Source organism: Cnephaeus nilssonii (genome assembly GCF_951640355.1).
Source record: "Cnephaeus nilssonii genome assembly, chromosome: 15".
In the NCBI taxonomy this organism is placed as follows: Eukaryota; Metazoa; Chordata; class Mammalia; order Chiroptera; family Vespertilionidae; genus Cnephaeus; species Cnephaeus nilssonii.
The window spans coordinates 41126764-41150083 of NC_137086.1; the positions used below are offsets into that span (position 1 = coordinate 41126764).

The 23320-nt window shown below is 43.7% G+C and overlaps 1 protein-coding gene across 1 annotated transcript in view; it reads left to right on the forward strand.

The window, feature by feature from the left end:
- The window catches only part of ANTXR1 (ANTXR cell adhesion molecule 1), a 215106-nt gene that overhangs the window by 97508 nt on the left and 94278 nt on the right, over positions 1-23320 (forward strand). Inside the window, exons 11-12 of the mRNA XM_079792527.1 lie at positions 3843-3912; positions 4896-4974. Of these exons, the coding sequence (XP_079648653.1) occupies positions 3843-3912; positions 4896-4974 (149 nt within the window). The remainder of the gene's footprint in view (positions 1-3842; positions 3913-4895; positions 4975-23320) is intronic.

The window sequence follows — 23320 nt, forward strand, 5'->3', positions numbered from 1 at the left end:
CTCTAATACAAGCCTTCCTGGGATGGAGAGCCTCTTGGCAAGGAAAAACCATGGAGAATTCAGTTCTAGTCCTGGCGTTGCCTCTGACTTGCTGTGCTTCCCTGGGATGGGGTTGCCTCTCTGAGCCTCCATTTTGCATCTGGAAAATGAGCCTAATGAACCCTGTCTTAGTTCACAAGGTCACTGTGAAGGAGATAAAGCATGGCTCTTATCAAGAGGTGGCAATCGGACTGCCTGGATATGGATCCCAGCTCTCCTTTGTAACATTGGGCATGTTCCTTCTATGTCAGTTTCCTGCCTTTAAAATGAAGGGACTAACATTTTCCCTGATAGCAGATTAAATTTGGTTATGTGATGTATGTGAAGCACTTAGAGAGCATGTACACACAGCCTGCCCAGGGAGTATCACTGTCATTATTGACATCATAGATGAGAAAACATCCTATATAATAAAGAGGTAATATGCAAATTGACCCTTACACCCTCATAAGATGGCTGCATACAACCAGGCAGGCAGGGGGGTTAGTGAGGGATGACCAAACGACTGAACACCAGGCCGGCGGGGGGGGGGGGCGGGGGGGCAGTTAGGGGTGACCAGGCCAGCGGGGGGGGAGCAGTTGGGGGTGACCAGGCTGGTGGGGAGGCAGTTAGAGGTGACCAGGCTGGCAGAGGGGGGCAGTTAGGGGTGATCAGGCAGGCACGCAGAGACAGTGAGGGGGGATCAGGCCAGTGGGAGGGGGCAGTTAGGGGCAACCAGGCAGGCAGGCAGGTGAGTGATTAGGAGCCAGCAGTCCAGGATCAGGCCTAAACCGGCAGTTAGACATCCCCCAAGGGGTCCCAGATTGCAGAGGGTACAGGCTGGGCTGAGAGGACCCCCCCCACCCCACCCCATGCACGAATTTCGTGCACCGAGCCTCTAGTCCTGTATAATAAAAGCCTAATATGCTAAGTGTCTGACCATTTGACCAGTCTTTATGATGCACACTGACCACCAGGGGGCATACTCTCTGACCTGTAGGTTAGCTTGCTGCTGGGGTCCACCAATCAGGACTGGGTGAGATGGGCTGGACACACACTGGAGCCAACCTCCCTCAGTCCCTCCCTGGCCTCTAAAATATTTCATATAATTAGTTTCCTTTCAATGTGCATAAATACATGCACCAGGCTTCTAGTCTTAAAAATAATAATGCTCAGTTCAGGCACTGGGTGACCTGCTGTCATAAGATTCATAATTTCATTCAACACACCCTCACTATTCTGGCAACATTCTGAATCTGCCAATGCTAATTGCTAATTCCACATTGGAGGGGAACCTCCAAGAGCTTCCTGTTGCTCATAGGGAAAATCCCCAAAGCCCCACCATGGCCTACAAGGCCTCGGTCATTTGGTCCTGCTGCCTTTTCTAGCCTCATGTTGAGCCATCATCTCACTCCAACGCAACAGCCTTGTTGGCCCTCTTTCAGCTCTCCAGAGTCCTGGGCTCCTTCCTGCCCAGAATCTCTGCAGTGCCGCCTCTCTCCCACTCCATCTACTCTCCCCCCTACCTCCAGCCTCTACAGCCTTTCCTCAGGGAGGCAGCTCCTAACCTTCCAGATGAGAGCCGGCCCTCTCCTTCTCCTTCTTTGGTATCACCACAGTTATAATTAAACCAAAGGCCCAGTGCATTCATGCACCAGTGGGGTCCCTCGGCCTGGCCTGTGGGGATTGGGCCAAAACCAGCTCTCTGACATCCCCCAAGGGGTCCTGGATTGTGAGAGGGGAGGGCAGTTCTCGGGTGACGCACCTTGAAACCAGGGTCCCTCCTCTGTGCTTCTGGGTGCGTCACCCAAGAACCACAGCTGCCAAGTCACTGCAGCTCGGCAGCTCCTGCGTTGAGTGTCTGCCCCCTGGTGGTCATTGCGCATCATAGCTACTGGTCAGACAGTCAAACAGTCAGACGGTCACTTAGGCTTTTATATATAGAGAGAGTAATTTGTGTAATTACCAGCAGGTCAGCTCCTTGAGTGAGGTGCTTCATCTCTTTTGTTCAGTGTGAGGCCTAGCACAGTGTCTGGCTCATGGTAGATATTCAAAAGAATATCTATATAATAAAAGGCCTGCGGCCATAATGCTGTGATGCCATAACGACCAAAGACCGGTCACCAGGAGGTTCATGGAGCACCTCTTGGTCCCGCGGCCCATAGGTTCAGATTGCAGCAAGGCAGGCAGTGGGCGGGCGGGGCTGCACAGCGAAGAGAGCACAGGGGATGGGTGCCAGGCATGCAGGGGTGGGAAGCATGGCGCAGGTCCCCAGGTGGTGAGCAGAGGTGCTCCCGCCATGGGGGGGGGGGGCGGGGGGGCGCATGTGGCCAGTGGGGGGGGGAGGAGGGGGGAGGCGGCGCACGGGGAAGGGCGCAAGCTGGGAGAGGAATTGAGGCAGAAAGTAAAAGCTGTTACTAAGGGAAAGAGCCAAACGGTTCAGAGCAGCCAACTGTTCAGACACTCAACACTGGGGAGAGAGGAATGAGGACCAGCCAGGCACAAATGAGCTGGCGAGGTCTGCAGCCATGGCGGTGGGGTCTGGGGTCCCGCGCTCTCCCCACCCCCACCTCCCAACCCCCCCAGGGCGCCCACAGTGTCAGCAGAGCATCGCGGGTGCCAGCAGCATCTGCAGAGCGTGGGAGGCATCGCAGGGTGGCGGACACAGCCCTGATGGCAGACTAGGGGACCCCACATGCGCACGATTTAATCGTGCACTGGGCCTCTAGTTTTTTAATAAAAATGAACGTGTTTAATAACTATCTCCCCTGCAACTCCTATAAAGTCCATGACAACAGAGGCCGGTTTCTCTCCTCAAAAGCTTGCATTTCTAGCACACAGTAGTCCTTCAATAAATATTTGCTGGATGGATGGGTGGATGGACAGATGAGTAAATGACATAGGATAACTTCCCGAGCTTTTCATACTGATCATTTCCCTAGACATCAGGGGATACTGTAATTGACCATTCTCTTCCTCGTCCTTCCATGAGGACATAGTGCTTAGCACTCAGACATGTCCTCTAACTCCCATCCCAGGTGTGTCTGCTCCTCAAATCCAGGCATAGAAGGCATGGGGCTTACTAATCTCCACTCGGGCAAGTGTTTAGTGTCAGCCACATTCAAATGTCATTAAGAGACTCCAATTTCACAACAAATGCCAATAGTAGAGTATTATCTTGCAATTAAACCTATGCCTAAATCCCTGTCTAACTCAACTTGGACCAAACTTCTTCCTATACAGATCTTTTAAAGTCCTATTTATGTCCTACCCTTGAATATACTTTTCATTTTGTTCTGTCTTTGCTCATGTCATTCCTCCCACCAGAAATGCCTCCTCCCCATCTGTCCCTGGAACACAGCTCAAGTTTTGTGTTCCCTGTGACCTCACCACGCCACCCACGAAATGGAGCTCTCTGTCTTCTGAAGCCAAATGCTATTCTGGCCTTGCCACTTTTTGTGTTTGTCAGTGCACTTTCTCCATGAATATGGCTTTCCTCTCAAACTAGACTTAGACCCAAAGCTCCCTTAGGACCAGTCTAATATTTTCTTATTTCTTCTCAGTTATGCTTGGTCTATGGTAAGAACTTGGTCTCTATTTGCTCATTGATTGACTCTACTGGTCATACAGGGTCAGAGACTAATATTTAGGCAGGAGACCTTGAGTTCACTTTAGTGAATTTTACAGCTCAAGATGGGTTTCTATTTCAGAGTCATTGCTTTTCTAGTGTCTCCCAGGACTTGGATAACAGTCCTTGGGAGACACTGAATTTGAAGTTATAAACTTGCCTCACTCCTCTTAATCCAGTGACTTCCCTTTTACAGATGAGAAGCCCTTTGCTGTGGAAGATACTTATTTGCTGTGCCCAGCACCCATCTTAAAAGAAGTTGGCATGTAAGTTTCCACCAGCAACTAAACCTCAGAGAGGAGCGAGGAGATAGAGGGGACAAAGGGAAAAGAAGGAAGTATCTATCTTCATTGTCGTAATGGGGCCTTTCTCTAGACTCCTCCAAGAAATGATGATGAACGATAATTCCAGTGAGCCAGGCTTCAAGATAAATGTTTTACACAGGCTGTCTCACTCCATCTTCCCAAGTTTCCGACAAGATACTTGTCATCTTGAAGATACTCACATCTTCCCAGTTTTACAGATGTGGAATCGGTGGCTGAGAGAATTTAATTCATCTGAATTCTGCCTTCAATCATTTGTTCAAATTGTAAGCCTCCAACCCTGGTTGCCTAACATTGGCCTGTGATTCATTCATTCTGTTGACTCCACAAATACCCCTGTGCCCATCCTGCAAAACGCAAGCTCCTGATTCAGTGAATCTCATATAGATGAGGAGGTAGAAGGCAAATTAGTTCACCTATTACTGTACTTTGTTCACTGGATAGTAACAAAGCTGCCTCCACCAGAATCAAATCGCTGCGAATCCAGATAACAACAACACAACATTAGGTTTACAACTTGATCAGTTTAGCCCCTCTTGGGGCTAAACTTGGCTGCTATATCAAGGCAGTGCATTCAGCCCCTCTTGGGACCATTTTTTAAGAATCCTGCATCTTACTTCAATGTGACAAGTAAAGTAAATGGCAGCAGGCTTTGACCATTCAGTGCAATTTGCTGCAATGCAAGAGGGGCTGAATGCACTGCCTTGATGTGGCAGCCAAGTGTATCCTGACATCTCCCTGGAGTTTCAGAGGTAGGAACAGCCCTAGAGACCATGCTCCTTTTGCAAAGGAGACAGCTTAGGCCCCAGGGGAAGAGACTACAGTCCAAAGAGTAGTTGCGAGCAGAGCCCACAGGGGACCAACGTCAGTTCTCAGTCCCTTGCACCCCATGCTGAGTGTCTCTGGTTCCCTTGCTGTCTTTGCAGGAAAGCCGCACTCCAGGTCAGCATGAACGATGGCCTGTCTTTCATCTCCAGTTCTGTCATCATCACCACCACACACTGTGTAAGTCATCACCTGTCCTTTTACCAAAGGCTTCATTGTCATTCTCATGTCCCTGGAAAGTTGTCTGGTTTGCATTCTGTTCTCTGAGTTTTCATCCCGATACTGCTAGGCCAGCTATGGGCTGGGTGAGGGGTGTGCTGCACCCCGGAGTGTGTCAGGAATCCTTGTGTCCGGCTTCTCCAAGCTCCCTATTTCTGTGACTGTGGGTGAGACCTGAAGGCAGTGGCATGACCCGATGGCAAGACAGGCCAGTGTCTGTGGAGTAGTGAGGGGGGATGTCTGGATGGAGTAGGTTTAGGAGAAAATGCACAGAAAGAAATTGGACAGCATATACAGAAAGCTTGTCTGAAGGAGCTTTTCACTAAAAGGGAACAGGAAAATGGGGCAGTAACTGAAGAAAGATGTATAAAGAGCATAAAGAGAGTCTTATATTTAGAATGGGAGAAATTGCAGCTTGTTTATATGGCTATGGAAACAATCCAGGAGAAAATGGAAAATTGATGAAGCAGGAAAGAGCGAGGAAGGGGCCCTATGCCACAGGGATTGGGAGGCAGCAGTAGGGACTGCGTCCTCCCTGCCAGCTCCTCCAATGCCCCTTCTCTGGATCCTGCTGTCAGGTAGCTTTGGTTTCTGGCTACACATAAAATCACCTGGAGAGCGTTTAAAAAACATTGCTGCCCTGGCCTCATGCCAGACCCATCGAAACAGTCTCAGGCTGGGCTTGTGTAGTTGCTCCCACCCACTGTCAGTGTCTGAAGAGTTCAGCCCGTCAGAGAGCAATCTGGGCATGATCAGCTTGAACACAGATCTCAGCCCCTGACATGAGCATTTCCAAAATGACCTTTGTCTGAATATTCAGATTCTGCAGCCAAATGTGCTTTTTCTTTTAGATCATTTTAGAGACGAATGAGTTTGACCTCATGGTCAGCTTGGGCAAATGCTATGATCAATTCCTGGCTGGCCTTTGAAGGACATTAGGCGGGAACCACAATAACTGGGATTCGTGTCCTTAACACCATCACAGGTAGAGGAGAGAGAGCAGGCAAGGTTAATGAGCAGAAGCCAGGCCTTGTGACAGACAGCACTCCCTCCCGACTCCTGCCTCCCCACCCCTCCCACACACACACTTTTCATCTGTGTTAGGAGCAAACCAGTTTTCCTGAAAGCAGTGTAAGCCAGTGTAATGGGTACAGACAACAGAGAAGTTTTACTTGACCAAAGCGACTAGTGTTGTCACAAAGAAGTGTCTGAGAAATGTCTGCATCTCCAGAATCTGTCAGTGGAACATCAAATCTGGAGACCAAATATGAAAACTGTGTGCACAAGCAGTAAAATTTCTAGAAGTGTGCCCTGCCTGATTCTTTTAGAAACTGACCCTTTTGGAACCTGCCAACTTGCAGGAAATGATTAAAATACCCCAAATCTAACAACTTCATTCCAGATTCCTCCCTGCTCTGAATGATCCAACAATGTGGGCCTGTATTTCTCATTTTGTCTGATCATACCAGAGAAACAGCCATGACCTTGAGGCCGCGTGGGCAGGGAAATGAGAAGGGGAAACATCTCAAGCAAACCTGTAGTATGGTAAATATAAATCTGATTTAAGTCCTGGGCCTCTAAGCCAAGAAGAAAGGGTGTCCTTACTAATGTACTGCAAAATGAAAAGAACTCCCAGTAAAGTCCCTCTGTACCTCCCTGACTCACTCCAGCGTACACTTACACCTTACATCTTCATCTGGGTGCATATCTCTAAGTTTTCTGACCAACACCACCTCATAACACCTCTGCATTATTCCTCTTTTCATTTGAGAATGCTGTATGTCTACAACAAAGTTAAAGCCACCCTACAATTTGAGATACAGGTCCATTTGTTCATTTACTCAACAAATTTTCATTGATTGTGCACAATATGCTGGGCACTGCCCTGGGTGCTTGGGATATATCAGAGAACACAACAGACAGAAACCTAGTGGAGAGGGGACGAGAAAGAAGGCAGATAATAAATAAGAAACATAATAAATGAATCACACACTGTGTTAAAAGATAATATGTTCTATAAAAAAAAATAGAGCAGAGTAAGAGGATTTGGTACTTCTTGAGTGAGTAGAATGTAAATAGAGATATATTGAGAAGGTGGCATTTGAGTAGAGACTTTGAAGTTGGCTGTGAGACTACCGGGGGAAGAACATACCAATTAGAAAGCCACAGTGATTAGATCCCCAAGACCAGACACCTGGTGTGTTCTAGGAAGAGCAAGAAGGCTGGTGGTCAGTCACTGGAAGAGAGCGAGCAAGGAGAGCAGTGACAAGGAGGTAAAAGGGATGGAGAGTGGAAGGTCTGGTGAGAACTTTGGCTTTTGTACAGAGGTACAACATGATCAGATTTATATTTGAAAGATCACTCTGGCTGCTGGACCAGCCTGTGGGAAGACAAGGATGGAAGGACTGTCACTAGTTAGAAGGGTTATGGCAATATTTCAAGGCAAAGATGATGCTGGCTTGATTTAGGAGGGAGCAATGGAGATGAGAGAAGAGGTCAGCATCAGATATATTGTTAAGGTAAAGCTAATGGATTTCCCAAAGCATTGGATGTAGGGCTTAAGAGGAGAAGAATCAAGAATGGCCCCAAAATGAATTTAACCAAACATTCAAAGAACTAACACCTATCCTTTTCAAACTATTCCAAAAAATTCAAGAGGAGGGAAGACTCCCAAGCTCATTTTATGAGGCCAGCATTATCCTAATTCCAAAACTAGATGAGGACATTACAATGAAAGAAAATTATAGTCCAATATCCCTAAGAAACATAGATGCTAAAATTTTCAACAAAATGTTAGCAAACCGGATCCAGCAATACATTTAAAAGATCATACACTGTGACCAAGTGGGATTTATTCCACAGTTACAAGGTTGATACAATAGTCACAAATCAATAAACGTGGTATATCACATAAACAAAATGAAGGATAAAAATCACATGACCCTATCAATAGATGCAGAAAAAGCACTTAATAAAATCCAGCACCCATCTATACTAATAAAAGCCTAGGTAGCATCTCACCCTCGTGTCATCACAAGATGGCTGCTCCCATGTCATCACAAGATGGCTGCCCCATGTCATCGCAAGATGGCCACCACAAGATGGCTGGCAGGGGAGGGCAGTTGGGGGCAAACAGGCCAGCAGAGGAGGGCAGTTGGGGGTGACCGGGCCTGCAGGGGAGGGCAGTTGGGGGCGATCGGGCCTGCAGGGGAGCAGTTAGGCATCAATCAGGCCAGTAGGGGAGCAGTTAGGGGGTTATCAGGCTGGCAGGCAGAAGCGGTTAGGAGCGATCAGGCAGGCAGACAGGTGAGATTGTGAGAGGGATGTCCGAGGGGTCCCAGATTGGAGAGGGTGCAGGCTGGGCTGAGGGACACACACACACACACACACACACACACACACACACCTTGTGCATGAATTTCATGCACCGGGCCTCTAGTATATGATAAAAGCTCTCAACAAAGTGTAACTAGAGGGGTCATACCTCAACGTACAGCCAACATCATACTCAAGGAGCAAAAACTAAAAGTGTTTCCCTTAAGAACTGGAATAAGACAAAGATTTCTGCCTTCACCACTTTTATTCAGCATAAGGAATAAAGGGAAACAAAGGAAAAAATAAACAAGTGGGACTATATCAAACTAAAAAGCCTCTGCACAGCAAAAGAAACCATCAACAAAATGAAAATATGGGAGAACGTATTTGCCAATGATACATCTGATAAAGGGTTAATTTCCAAAATATATAAAGAACTTATACAACTCAACAAAAGGAAGACAAACAATCCAATTGAAAAATGGACAAAAGATGTCAATAGACACTTCTCCAAAGAGGACATACAGATGCCGTGAGTCATGAAAAAATGCTCAAAGTCACTAAGCATCAGAGAGATACAAATTAAAACCACAATGAGATATCACTTCACTCCTGTCAAAATGGCTATCATCAAAAAAGCAACAAACAACAGTGCTGGCAAGGTTGTAGAGAAAAGGGAACCCTCATGCACTGTTGGTGGGAATGCAGACTGGTGCAGGCATTGTGGGTAATGGTATGGAGTTTCTTCAAAACAATTAAAAATGGAACTGTATTTTGACCCAATGATTCCACTTCCAGGAATATAGTCAAAGAAACCTGAAACACTAATTTGAAAGAATATATGCACCCCTATGTTCATTGCAGTGGTATTTACAACAGCCAAGATCTAGAAACAGCCCAAGTTCCCATCAGTAGATGAGTAGATAAAAAAGCCACAGTACGTTTACACAATGTATTCCATTACACAATGGAATACTACCTTTATTTGGTGCCCATTTGGACAACCATGTCATAAGTTTTCAAAAAAGAATAAAATTCTACCTTTTGCAACAGCATGAATGGACCTGGAGAATGTTATTCTAAGTGAAATAAGCCAGTCAGAGAAAGATAAATACCATATGATCTCACTTATATGTGGAATTTAATGAATGAAATAATTTAACAAACAAAATAAAAACAAAAGCATAGATATATAGAACAGAGTGACCGCTATCAGAGGGGAGGAGAGTTGAGAAGCTGGGTAAAAAAAAAAAAAGGTGAATGGATTAAGCAAAAAAAATAGACAGATAGATAGACAATAGATAGATGATAGATAGATAGATGATAGATAGATAGATAGATAGATAGATAGATAGATAGATAGATAGATAGATAGACAGACAGATGATAGAGATATACACAGAGAGATATGGTGATAACTATAGGGAAAAGAGGGTGGGGAGTGGTAGAAGAGGCAAAGGGGGATAAATGAGGACAGAACGAGACTTTACTGCAGGCAATGGGCGCAGGATGCAGTGTGCAGATGATGTTTTGTTGAGTTGTACACTTGAAATCTGTATGGTTTTGTTAACCAATGTCACCCCAATAAACTCAATAAATAAATTAATTAAAATTTTAAAATTAATTAGCACAAAGCTTTGTACCGTACACCAAAAGAGTTGCAAGTTCAATTCCTAGTCAGGGCACATAAATAGATTGCAGGTTCAGTCCCCCGTCAGGGTGCATATGGAGGCAAATGATCTATGTTTCTCTCACATCGATGTTTCTCACTCTCTCCCTTTCTCTCTCTAAAAAAAAAATTAAAAAATCAGTAAAAGCATATTCTTGGTTGAGGATTAAGTGAAAAGAGAATGCCCCCCAAGGGTTTTGGCCTAAGTAACTGAAAGGATGGAATTGCCCTCAGCTGACAGAAGGAAGATTGAAGGAGAAGATTTGGGGTCGAGGGGGAAAATCAGGAGATCGGTTTTGCTGTTGATAGTTGCGTGGCCTTGACCAAGTTGTGTTAGCCCCAAGTTGTGTTAGCCTCAATGTTCTAATCTGTAAAATTTGAATAATAATACTCTACATCTCTTAAGCAGTGCTCTCAATATGAAATGAAATAGCATGTGTAAAGTGCTTGGCAGAAGGCCTGGCAGGTAGTAAGTGCTCAATAAATATTAGCTGTTATTATAGTGGAAGCTTAGTCAAAATTACTGAACTAGTTGGAGATCCTTCCCAAAGAATTAGCTCCTCACTTCAGAGCCCTAAAAAAACAAAGGAACTCTTCTGAGACAAGATGTATCCTTAGGAGTACATGTTTGTCACTCAACCAACCCCAGGTGACTAAAGGGGAAAGACACAATGTCCAAATTCACCCAGACAGAGGGACCTATATTCAAACATAAAGCTCCAGTCCCCAGCAGGGCCCTGCACAGAAGCTCAAATTAAAAAGACTGAAGCCAGCCTAACTGGTTTGGCTCAGTGGATAGAGCATGGGCCTGCGGACGGAAAGGTCCCAGGTTTGATTCCGGTCAAGGGCATGTACCTTGGTTGCGGGCATATCCCCAGTGGGGGGAGGGAGCGTGCAGGAGGCAGCTGATCAATGTTTCTCTCTCATCGATGTTTCTAGCTCTCTATCTCTCTCCCTTCCTCTCTGTAAAAAAATCAATAAAATATATTAAAAAAAAAAAAAGACTGAAGCCATCGCTGGGCTAAACAGAGAAGCAGGTGGGATGTGTGGTCATCCAGAATGTGAAGCGAGGTCTTGGACTTGCGCTTGGTTCTCGGGCAGCTGCTGGTTTGGAGGACAAGGATTTTAGATCAAAAAAGATCCCCTGGGCCTGAGTAAAGGGTTAGTCTTGTCAATGTCAGTTGCAGCCTGCCCAGTCCATCAACTGGAACCAAAGGTAATTTTAAAATATGTAGTCGAGCCTTTTCTTTCCTCACTTTATTTGGTGCCCATTTGGACAACCATGTCATAAGTTTTCAAGATTCAGAACGAATAACTGTTGCCCCTGCCAGGAGCAGAAATTCCGTGAAGTTTTACAGGAAAAAAGATTTTTCCATCCAAGAGCTAAAAGATTCCTATGCAAATGGTAAACTGTGTTGAGCTCCATGACTATAGAAAGTGGTCAAACAGCCAAAGTCCTCTCTTACCAGCATATTTAAATGCCTCCCATCTCCCTAGTCTTTTCTTTTTTCTTTTTTTTTTTCTTTTTTGTAATCCTCACTCAAGGACTTTTTCCCATTGATTTTTAGAGAGAGTGGAAGGGAGGGGGAGAAACAGAGAGAAACATCAATGTGATAGAAACACATCGATTGGTTGCCTCAAGCATGCGCCCTTGCAACCCAGGTTTCTGCCCTTGACTGGAATCGAACTGGGGACCCTTCAGTCCTCAGGCCAACCCTCTATCCACTGAGCCAAACTGCTCTCTCCGTAGTCTTAACTGGCCTCCTGTTCTTCCCAGCCTCTAGCAATTGATGAGAAAGATCATTAATATGGTGCCATTTTAAGGGAAATATCAAAAAGAAGTTTTTCCTTTTAAGAACAAAGCAAGCAAACTTAGTGCTTTAAAGAATTTTCATGAAAGGTTGCCTTCTTTTAGATAAAAACTTTAAATTCTATCATTTCCCACCCAATGTGTACAAAAATCAGGGAATTATTCAACAAGGATTTCTCAAACTCCTACTGTGTATCCAGTGCTCTATTTATTACATTTTATAAGTCATTATCCTTAAGGAGCTTAAAATCCAATTGGAGAAGAGAGTCCAACAATCCTATTAAAAACAAAACAAAACAACAAAAACCATAAAGCACAGGACTGTGCGACCCAGATGTAAATGCGATAGCATTTCAGAGAAGGGAAAGAGGAGTGAATCCAGGAAATCACAGGACTCCCTGGAGGAGCTAAAACCCAAGTGGTGATCTGAATAATAGTAATTACAGGTGAAGAAGCAGGAAGAGGCCTGCCCCTGAAGAGAAACCAACCTGAGCAAGGACTGGATGTGTTCATGAGCATCCCTTCCAGGGTCCAGGGGTCCTTTCTCCTTTTCCTCTCGTTTGGCACCAACCTCTGGTGCCTTCTCATCTGGGACCATTTCTCAGGTTAACAACCACTCTCCTAAGATGTACACATCACATCCTTGATCACCCCCCATACGTAATAATGAGGCCCAGCTGATGCACCTCCCTGTTAACTGTGATCAGGATTTCATGTGTATTGGTTTCCAGGTTTGGCAACCACCATCTTTGAAGAAAGGAAAGAAATCTAAAGTTAATCATGAGGGCCTAAAATCAACAATAAATCAGTGAGGAAACTTCTCTTTCTCCCCTAACTTATATGCAAGACAGCCTGGCTACAAGCAGTAACAAGGTCCAATAAATTTGAATGAACCCATGTAAAGTCACTATTCATAGAAACTCTTTTTAAACAAAAATAAAAAAGTAACAATCTCAGCCCTGAGCACCAAAACAAGAACTGCCCTATAATGATAGCATAAGGAAGGAATTAAGAAAATAGGATATTGAGTCAAATATTCTAATTTCAAATGCTAGCCCCTCCTCTTTTCAGGGTGATCTTGGGCAAGTTAACCTGAGTCTATCTCAGAGCCTGTCCTGTATGATCTTTGCAAAGATGAAAGGTAAAGTATAGAAGGGACTGGAGCTACATGGTAGTCTTTCGAAGAATGACAGCTATTCACTAGTATATCGACATTCTCTTTTCTTACCAAGTAAAAGTAGAATGGCCTGTCTCATGAAAAGGTTTGCTATTTATGAACAGTAGATTATAAACAGGCAGTGTTTCCCTGATTGAGAGGTAAGCTTCTTTTTGAGTCCGTGATAAGGCTAGGAACAGCCTGAGGGAAACTTTGAAGATGTTGCCTGCAGGATAGCGAAGGAAAATAACACCAACAACTTAGGTCTGGTGATAAGCCAACTGGGATTAGATAGCAGTTTCTTCACTATTTTTTTTTTTCAGTATATTGAACTTGAAGTTCAATATTACAATAGTTTCAGGTGTGTAGCATAGTGGTTAGACACTTTAAAAGTGACACCCCCCCCCCCATAAGTCTAGTACCCATGTGGCACCATACATAGTTATTACAATATTACTGACTATATTCCCTATGCTGAACTGTACATCCCCATGACTATTTGTAACTGCTAGTCAGTACTTCTAATCCCTTCACCTCTCTCACCCAGTCCCCCCACCCACCTCCCTCTTCAGTGTTTTGAAAAAAGTTTTTCTCAGTAAATGAATTAAGTAAAGAGCAACATAAGGAGAATAGTTAGACTATTAATATGAATGAATTAAAACAAGTGCTTACTAAAGTTGATGCACTAATACCACATGGAAAATTTCTATTGTTATTTAAAGTATTATATCATGCCCAGAACGTTTGTGGACATTTTATCAGAGGAGGCACCGTGTCAGGCAGATGGGAGCACAGCCTCAGAGAAGAGAGTCCTCTGTTGTTCCCTGAAGGAGCCACAACTCACTGTGGTTTGGGAGTATGATTTGATTTCTATGGGGTTGAACATGGTGCCAACTTGTTTACCAAGGATTTTTTAACAATTTTATCCTTCAAGTTTTTGTGAATTTAGACTATTCTTTTCCTGAACTAGCGGTATTTTTCTATAGATTTTTGAGAGAGAAAGAGAGAAAACATACAATGTACAAGAAAGAATCCCACACACACACATTACAAAGAATTATCTAGACCAAAATGTCAATAGTACCAAGATTGCAAAACCCAAATGAATCAGAATTTTTTGGGTAAGGAGCCCAGGATTTTGCTCTGTAGTAAGTTTGCCAAGTAAATCATAAACATTCATATCTCTTATCATTCTACTTACCTGACTCTAATTACCCTCCAAAGTTTAGAAAAAAATTATTAAAATCTATTTAAGAAAAATGATTTTTCTCTCTTGGTTTATTCCCAATTCCATTCATCTAAGAATTCCAAGATTTTAAAATCAGAAACCTCTCTTTTATATTCTTTCTTTTGGATCATATTTCCTGCTATAAAAATAGGAATTTGCCTAAAAGAATAATTTTGGACCATATGTCCAGTCTAGAGACCTTCCCTTTTTGTGTTGCCAAAGACTGCAAAACTTTCTCTCCAAATGCCTCGTTTCCATAGTCCAAGTCGTTCCTTCTCTTCTTTCACTCACTGTTTCAGGAAGAGAGAGCCCGATTATCATCTGTATTGTTTTTAAGGCGTCGTAGTTCCCAATGTCTCACAAGAACGTGGCTCTCCAGCTGTCATACAGAGGTAGGTTATGAGTTTGGAAACAGCTGGAGACGGCGTAAAGAAAGCACAGACAATGGAAAGATCAATTGCGTCTCATGTACAGTGTAGCCCATATGCTTCTGGAGGAAAAACAAAGGCTGTGTCATGTTCACCATTGCAACCTAGCACCTGGCACAATGCCAGTGCATAGTAGCTAGTAGATAGCTGCTGACTGAGTGAATGAAGGAATAGACTTAGTCAAGGTTCATACTGAGACCATGATGGCACTTGCTGGTAGGAGGAGAAGAAAGCCAGAATGAGGTAGGATTAAACCACACTGAGCTGGTTGAAGTAGAGGCTTCCAGAGAAGATGGTCAATAATCCAATATGCACATCCAAGAAGCACAGGGAGCTCAAGCATAATTTCAGAAGAAAAAAATCTGCCAATTGGGAAATGACAACCAGTGATCCCAGGCAGGGCAGTAGTCAGAAACCTCTGCAGAGCAGCACCAGCTCCTGTAGCAGCATACTCTTGTCAGGGAGGCATCCCTGGAGAAGGGGGTCTGCAAATAGCCCACTCAACTGGGTCAAGATTCAGGGAGGCCCCTTGTATATGAAAATCTACAGCACAAGGCCGGATACTAGGTAGAACCATAGAAACTGATACAGCATCTAAGTTACTCATTTTGCTAAGCCCAAGGAACACAAAGATATAAATACATGGGGAACAAAGAAGTACTCCAAATATTTGTAACTTAATGTGGTAAGTGCTTTAATAGAGAGATGAACAATGCCCAGCCCAGTGATTCCAGGAAGTGGAGTGTCTGGGGAATCAAAGAAGAGTTCACAAAGGAAATGATAAGTGAACTGGGTCATGGGGAAAGGACTGGGATTAGCTAAAGGTGTGGCCTGGGTAAAGGCATGCTTAGGGCCACTTTGGCTGTAATTGGTTGGATTTGGCAACAGCAGAGATCAGAGACAAAACAATTGGGACCAGTTGGAAAAGCTTTCTCTTTCTACCATGTTTTGGAATTTCTTTAATATTTAATGTAAACATAGTACATAATGCAGTTTTGATGTTAACTTACAATTTCTCCTCATTCGGGAAATAAACATCTTTTGTCTTAAAAAACAACAACAAAAAAAAACCAACAGAATCTAGGTAACTATAGAAAAGCTTGGGGAACAATGTCATGGCCTGAGCTCACCCTGGAATACCGGAAACTTAGGCTATGGAAGTTCTACTACTGTGGCCGGCCAAGGCTGAGGGTGCATGAACTGCTTTGATCAGGGCTGGCTCAGAAGGGGGTGTTCCGGAGCCCAGCGAGGGAGGCTACCATGGCTGCAGCTGAGACAGACTGCAAAGGGAGGGACCACATCCCCAGAACTGGCTGCAAACTTCTGTCCTAGGCAACTTCCTGGGTCTGTTTTGTAAGTCAGTTAAATTCTGTTACTACTTGTTTTGAAATAAACCTAGAAAAGTACAAACCCAGCCCAGTGTTGTAGTCATAAAGCTATCTAGGTAAACAGAGAGTTGGCATGTCTGCCCTTGCCAAAATTTCTTTAATTTCACCATCCTGGTAGGGAATGAATCCAGTCGCCTGTGCTGAGTGGTGGCAATCTTGCCTTCCAACATAATAAAAAATTATTGCATGCTCTTCAGAAAACGTAGAAATCAGAGAAGACATTTTTCTTCTATTTCTTTTCCAAGGTCAGCAAAACAGTCCATCAATCAAAATAGGTAGCTATCTTTGGGATGGATAATTCATGTCAACAGCTATAAGCATGTGGGTCTCTTCATTAAGGAAAGAAGTATAGGGAAGAGGTTGCTGCTAGCAAATAGGGCCAAAGAGCAAGACCAACATGTATTTAAATAGGATTATGAGCAAAGTGTTAGGAACTCAAAAAATAGCTAGGCCTTGACCTCCAGAATCCTACAGCATAGCTTACAAGGCAGGATGTATACTGCAAGAGGTAAATATTATACCCATTGGGGTATAAAAGACAAATATCACACAGGCATCCAGAAATTCCCCATCTGTTCCATATTCACAAGTCTTTGGATAAGTAAATTGGCACAAGAAAGTGCATTATCATGACTGTTTCTTTAATGGATCCAGTGGATTACTTCCCAGTTATTCAAGAAGGTGTTCATCTTCTTGCAAGGGGAGCTGGACTAATCATTCTGGACATTCAGGAATAACATGAGCAGCTCATGATTTGCTCAGCCCAAAAAGTCTTCCCCAAAAAGACCCTCCCTCGACTATTATTACAATTCTAAAAGACGACCCTTGGAGAAGACAAGCCCCTTCCCAACAACCAATCTAGGAGGACAGGACCAGGGCCCACAACCTGACTTTACCCTATAGATTCCTTCACCCTAACATTAGCCCACTTCCTGTCCAACTTGCTCCCACGCCCACCTGTCCCTTTTTCACGTGGCCTGGAAGTGTAAGGGGAGACTGGAATGGAGGGGAAATAAGAGGCTGACCTTGCAGAGGATTTGAATGACAGAAGATGGAATTTGGGTGATGGGAAGTCATTCAAAGAAAGCACAAAGCAAAATTTTAGGAAGATGAACCTGGCACTTGTATGTTCCAGACTAGCATTAATTTGGATACCACTGATTTATAAATTTGGTCACGGAAGGGGAGTAGGCTCCAGTGTACTTTTACATTTTGGGGGCTGAAGGGAACTTTGCACCAAATGTGACCAATCCACAACCCTAGGGCTACAAGCGACTCATCAAAGTTTCCTACTCAGCCCTCAAAAAAGGATGGCCTTTATCATTGCTATAATTACAGGTGACATGTCTTTTGAAAGATGTAGCTTAGCAAAGCACAGGGGAAAGACTTAGTTGGAGAAGGAAAGTGGGAACAAGCATGAGCTTTGGGATCAGATCAATGTGGCTAAAATCCTGGTCTTTAAATAGTTGGCACAGGGCCTGGTACATAGTAAGTACTCAGTGTGAGTCTCCTTGCATGGATGGTGTGGGCTCTGTAAGAATCAGTTCAGTAATGGGTTTCCCAAAGAGACTCGGACTTCTGGTTGAATTAACAGCAGTATGGTATCTCAGTCTAAAGAAGTCATGGAACCTCCCACCTTGAAATATCCACTCAACTATTGTATTAAATAAAAGAACACATCAGAGAGAGCCGAGAGAAACTGAATAATTAAAAAATAATGCCAAATATGATAGATTATATAGAATATGCTATAGAAGTGGGAGTCTAGCCTGGAGGCATGAAGAATGACTTAGTGACCATTTTCAATATTTGAAAGGCTATTCTGAAACTTATACATCTGGTGTTACTGTATAGATCCAAGGAGTAGAATAGGCCAATAGACAGCTTGTGGCTCAGATTTTAGTCTTTCTAAATGGTTCCTGGAGGGAGGGAGCTCCCTGGTATGGTTGTATTCAAGCACAGGCAACTTGACAACTTGGCAGAATTATGCAAACACCATTCATGCATCAGATAGGCAATTGAACTAGAAAAGCTTTCAGACTCCTTCCTATGCTGAGAGTCTGTAATTCTAGAACAAAAAGTATGCTAGTGAAGGAGTAAGGCAAACACCGTGCGTCCTATGGAGTGTAACAAATGAGTTTGCCTTCAATATTTTGAAAATAAATATGAGAACCTTTTGTTGGTAACACTGGAGATGGCTTCTCTTAGTGAGATTCAGATTGGCCAACCTCCACCTAATACAAAGGAGGTGATATTTCAGACCAGAGGGTGCTTAAAACTCCTCCTGAGAACAATTTGTTGTCAAGTAACCTCAAAGTACACCCTTCCGTTTACAAACAATTGTTATACTACTCACAAATCATTCTCGCCTATTTATTGGCTGATCTCAGTAGAGCCATCCAAATTCAAGGTCTTTTTACAATGTTCTAGTATTTTTTTTATTATTATTTTAACAAGATGACCTGTGGTTTTTGTACTGTCATTAGAAAAAGCAAAAGACCACGGGAGAATATCAAAATGCAAAACTCAGCTCTCAGATGTTGTTTATGAACTGAAATATCAATAGTTTGCCAACATCTCTATTTTGATAACCCTTGTATGCATAAAAATATCTTTTCAAATATGTTTTGGAGGATTCGTGCTGATTTGTTTTTCTTGGATGTTTGAGCAATTGACTTTCAGTATTTTAATCTCTAAGTATTTTAAAGAATGTTTGCCCTAAGTTTGAAATTTCCTTGTTTTGAGAGTAAGTGAGAAGAAAAACAAAAACAATTTTTCTGAATCTATGCCTCAGAAAACGCTGTGATAAGCACATAGTGAGATGGTAATATTTATTTTTAGAAATAAAAGTTAAATCCAAACAATCCATAACCAAGATAAATGTAATGGACCAAACTCAGCAGTTCAAAAACACAGACTAACAAATTCTGTTTTAAAAAACAACAGCCACTATATGCTATTTACAATAAAACATACATTCAAAAATATAAAGACATAGAAAGGTTGAAAATAAAAGTATGAGAAAAATTATATCAGGCAAATACCAAAATAAAACTAGTGTAGCTATATTAATATCAGGTAAAATATACTTTGTGGTCAAACAAAACCATTATTGGTATAAAGAAGACCATTACACAATGTTAAAAGGAACAGTTAACCTAGAAGTTATAATTCTAGTCTGCATTTAATGACATATCCTCAGTATATATGAAGCAAATATTGCCAAAACCGTGAAGAACAATTGATGAATCCACCATTACAGGATAAGATTTAAGTACAGTTTTCTCAGTAATTAATAGATCAAGCAGCCAAAAATTTAATAAAATATAAACTATTTGGATAATGTAATTGCACATGATCTAGTGGCCATACAATAAGGCTACAGCAAAATGTTCTAGGTAGGATCCAGAATTTTTATTTGAATTAAATTAGGGTTATGCAATTATAAGATTAATGAAAAAAATTCCATTATTTCGTCAATCTAAGACACACTTTTTTCACATTTTAACCACTGAAATATATGTTTCATATAATCAATAATGTATCATAATTTAATTGACAGTGTTTGTTCCTAGTGGCTCATAATGGATGAGCCACTACAATGGATGCATCTTAAATTCAGTGAAATCTTTCCCATCATTCTGTACTGTACCAAAAGTAAAGTAATGAAATGCATGCTGAACATCACATATCAGTCACTTCCTCTCCACTTCCCACCCCTACCCACAATAGAAAATAAGAACTCTGGCTTTTCTCCTTTGGATTGTGGGGGACAGGGCAGGAACTGATCACCAACCACATGACAGCCGCCTTTGTGAGATGGCCCGGAGTGCTATGCAGGGCTTACCGTCTACAGGAAACCTGCATCTTGAGAGAATGCCTATTTCTTTTTAAGCACACTTTGAATATTTATAAAAAGTAGCTATGTATTAGACCTTAAGTCAAAGTCTCAACAAATCCAAAAAATTCATGTAATATGGACCAAAAAGGTCCACTAAAAATTGATTGCAAATCAATATTGAAAATCTCATGTGTTTGGAAATTTCAAACACACATCTGAATCTTTTATAAGCCAAAGTAACATTATACTGGGAATTGGGAAATACTGAAAACTAGTCAGTTATGAAGATGCCACATAAAATTTGTGGAATGCGGCTAAAGTGGTCTGAGAGGGAAATTTGTAGCCTTAAATGTTTATATTAAAAAAGAAGAAAAGTTAGCAAAACATGGACGACCTCAAGATGGTAGAGAAGAGCAACAGAGTAAACCCCTCCAAAAAAATAAGACAAAAATAATTTTTTTTAAAAGACAGAATAGAAAAAAAAAGATAGGTAAAGAAAACTATTAGTGGGGGCAGGAGTGGAGAAAAAGAGAAATAGACATGTATCCAAAGGACTGTGTTTTCACTAGTCAGTTCTGGATGGGAGGAGGGACCAACTTATTGTTGTCTCAGGTTCGGGTGGCTGGAGTGAGATCATTAACCTAGGGAACCAGGAAAACACCTGCAAATTGAGTTCTTTCCCACCTACTCCTAGGTCTTTCCTGCTATGGAAACCTTTCACTCAAAATGGATGTCATGAAATATTATACAATGTTTACATCTTACTCTCTGCCATTGTTATCATGAACTAAAATTTGGCAAAATACTATGAAACCCTCCATTTTTGAGGCTGTTTGTTCCTAGAGTGGCCTTCTGATCTGATCACTGTGTTTTTTGTTTTGTTTTATTTTGTTTTCTTTATTGGTTAAGTTATTACATATGTATCCTTGTCCCCCCTTCACCCCCCCCCCCCACCCCACGCCTGTTCATGCCCTCACCCTCCTGGTGTCTGTGTCCATTGGTTATGCTTATATGCATGCATACAAGTCCTTTGGTTGATCTCTTCCCCTTACCCCCACCCTCCCCTACCTTCCCTCTGAGGTTTGACGGTCCGATCAATGCTTCTCTGTCTCTGGATCCTTTTTTGTTCATCTGTTATGTTGTTCATTATAATCCACAAATGAGTGAGATCATGTGATATTTATCTTTCTCTGACTGACTTATTTCACTTAGCATAATGCTCTCCAGTTCCATCCATGCTGTTGCAAATGATAGGAGTTCCTTCCTTTTTACAGTAGCATAGTATTCCATTGTGTAGATGTACCACAGTTTTTCAATCCACTCATCTGCAGATGGGCACTTAAGCTGTTTCCAAATCTTAGCAATTGTACATTCTGCTGCTATGAACATAGGGGTGCATATATCCTTTCTGATTGGTGTTTCTAGTTCCTTGTGATATATTCCTAGAAGTGGGATCACTGGGTCAAATGGGAGCTCCATTTTTAGTTTTTTTGAGGAAACTCCATACTGTTCTCCACAGTGGCTGCCCCAGTCTGCATTCCCACCAGCAGTGCACAAGGGTTCCTTTTTCTCCGCATCCTCGCCAGCGCTTGTCGTTTGTTGATTTGTTGATGATAGCCATTCTGACAGGTGTGAGATGGTACCTCATTGTTGTTTTAATTTGCATCTCTCAGATGATTAGTGACTTTGAGCATATTTTCATATGTCTCTTGGCCTTCCTTATGTCCTCTTCCAAAAAGTATCTATTTAAGCCCGTTGTCAATTTTTTGATTAGGTTGTTTACCTTCCTTTTGTTGAGTTGTATGAGTTCCCTTTAAGTTTATGGTTCTGCTTCTCCTGGCCTCTTGCTTCTCAGTATCATACATGTGTCTTCCATTTGAGATGCACCCTCCCTTTCTCTTCCCCTTACCCCCACCCTCCCTTACCTTCCCTCTGAGGTTTATACTTCTGGGAGCTCAGATATCAGATAACCAGTCGATCTTGTCTCAAGTTCTTACGCAGAGACAAGAATTCTTATTTTATCCTATATAATAAAAGGCTAATATGCAAATAGATCGAACGGCGGAACAACCCAAACAACCGAACAACCAGTTGCTGTGATGTGCGCTGACCACCAGGGGGCACGCACAGAACATGGCAGGTGTTGGCGGCAGGTGGCAGAGCGTGAAACATGGTGGGTGTCGGCTGCGGCGGGATGGTGGAGCAGGTGAGTGGGGGCGCCAGGCCAAGGCGGGGCTCCAGTCGCTGTCATCAGGACGAGCCGCTGGTGGTTACTGAAAATTCTTTGCTCCTGCACACCGCGGTCCCGCCCGGTGCTCACACCTGCTGCCAGCACCAGAGCCGCCTTTCACACCCGCTGCTGGCAATGGCCCCACTCACACCTGCTGCTGGCGCCCAGCTCCTGTCCTGATCGCAGCTGCAAGCCAGGCTGGCACTGTCAGCACATGGGAGCAGGGCCAGCGCCATCAGTGCATGGGAGCAGCAGCAGCAGGAGCCGGGCTGCCGGCAGACAGGGGACCGGGGGCTGCGGCAGGAGGGGCAGGGCAGGGGCACAAAGAATGGGCCGAGACCCACTCCTGTGCCCACCGCAGCCTCACGGCCCACAGTTCCTTTCAAGGTGCATGAATTATTGCATTGGGCCTCTAATATATTTAGGAGCAGGGGGAGGTGGAGAAGCCTTCAGGGGCGATCAGGGCCAGCAGCTGCTGCTCGCACCCGCTGATGGTGCCAAATGGTCGCGGGCACCAGCAGCGGGTGCAAGCAGGGCCAGCACTGGCCCTGATCGCCCCTGAGAGCCGACGCTGGCATTGGGTGCGAGCAGCGGCTCCGGCGCTGGCAGCAGGTGCAAGCACCAGGCAGGACTGCAGCATGCGGGAGCAAAACATTTTCAGTAACCACCAGAGGCTCGCCCTGATGATAGCAACCAGCACCCCACCTTGGTCTAGCGCCCCTGCTCACCTGCTCCACCATCCCGCCACGGCCAGTGCCCACCATATTCCGCACACACCCCCTGGTGGTCAGAACACGTCATAGCGACCGTTTGTTCGGTTGTTTAGTTGTTCTGCTGTTTGGTCTATTTGCATATTAGCCTTTTATTATCCTATATAATAAAAGGCTAATATGCAAATCAACCAAATGGCAGAATGACCACTTGCTATGATGCGCACTGGCCACCAAGGGGCAGATGCTCAATGCGTTGGACAGTGTGCTCCCACAGGGGGAGCATAGCTCAGCCAGAAGCCGGGCTCACGGCTGGTGAGCGCAGCAGCAGTGGTGGGAGCCTGTCCTGCCACTGCAGCAGCGCTAAGGATGTCTGACTGATGGCCTAAGCCGTCAGTCGGACATTCCCTGAGGGCGCCTGGACTGCGAGAGGGTGCAGGCCGGGCTGAGGGACCCCCTGAGTGCATGAATTTCATGCACCGGGCCTCTAGTATAGGATAAATATATGCCCTGAGTACACAAGTTTTAGTGA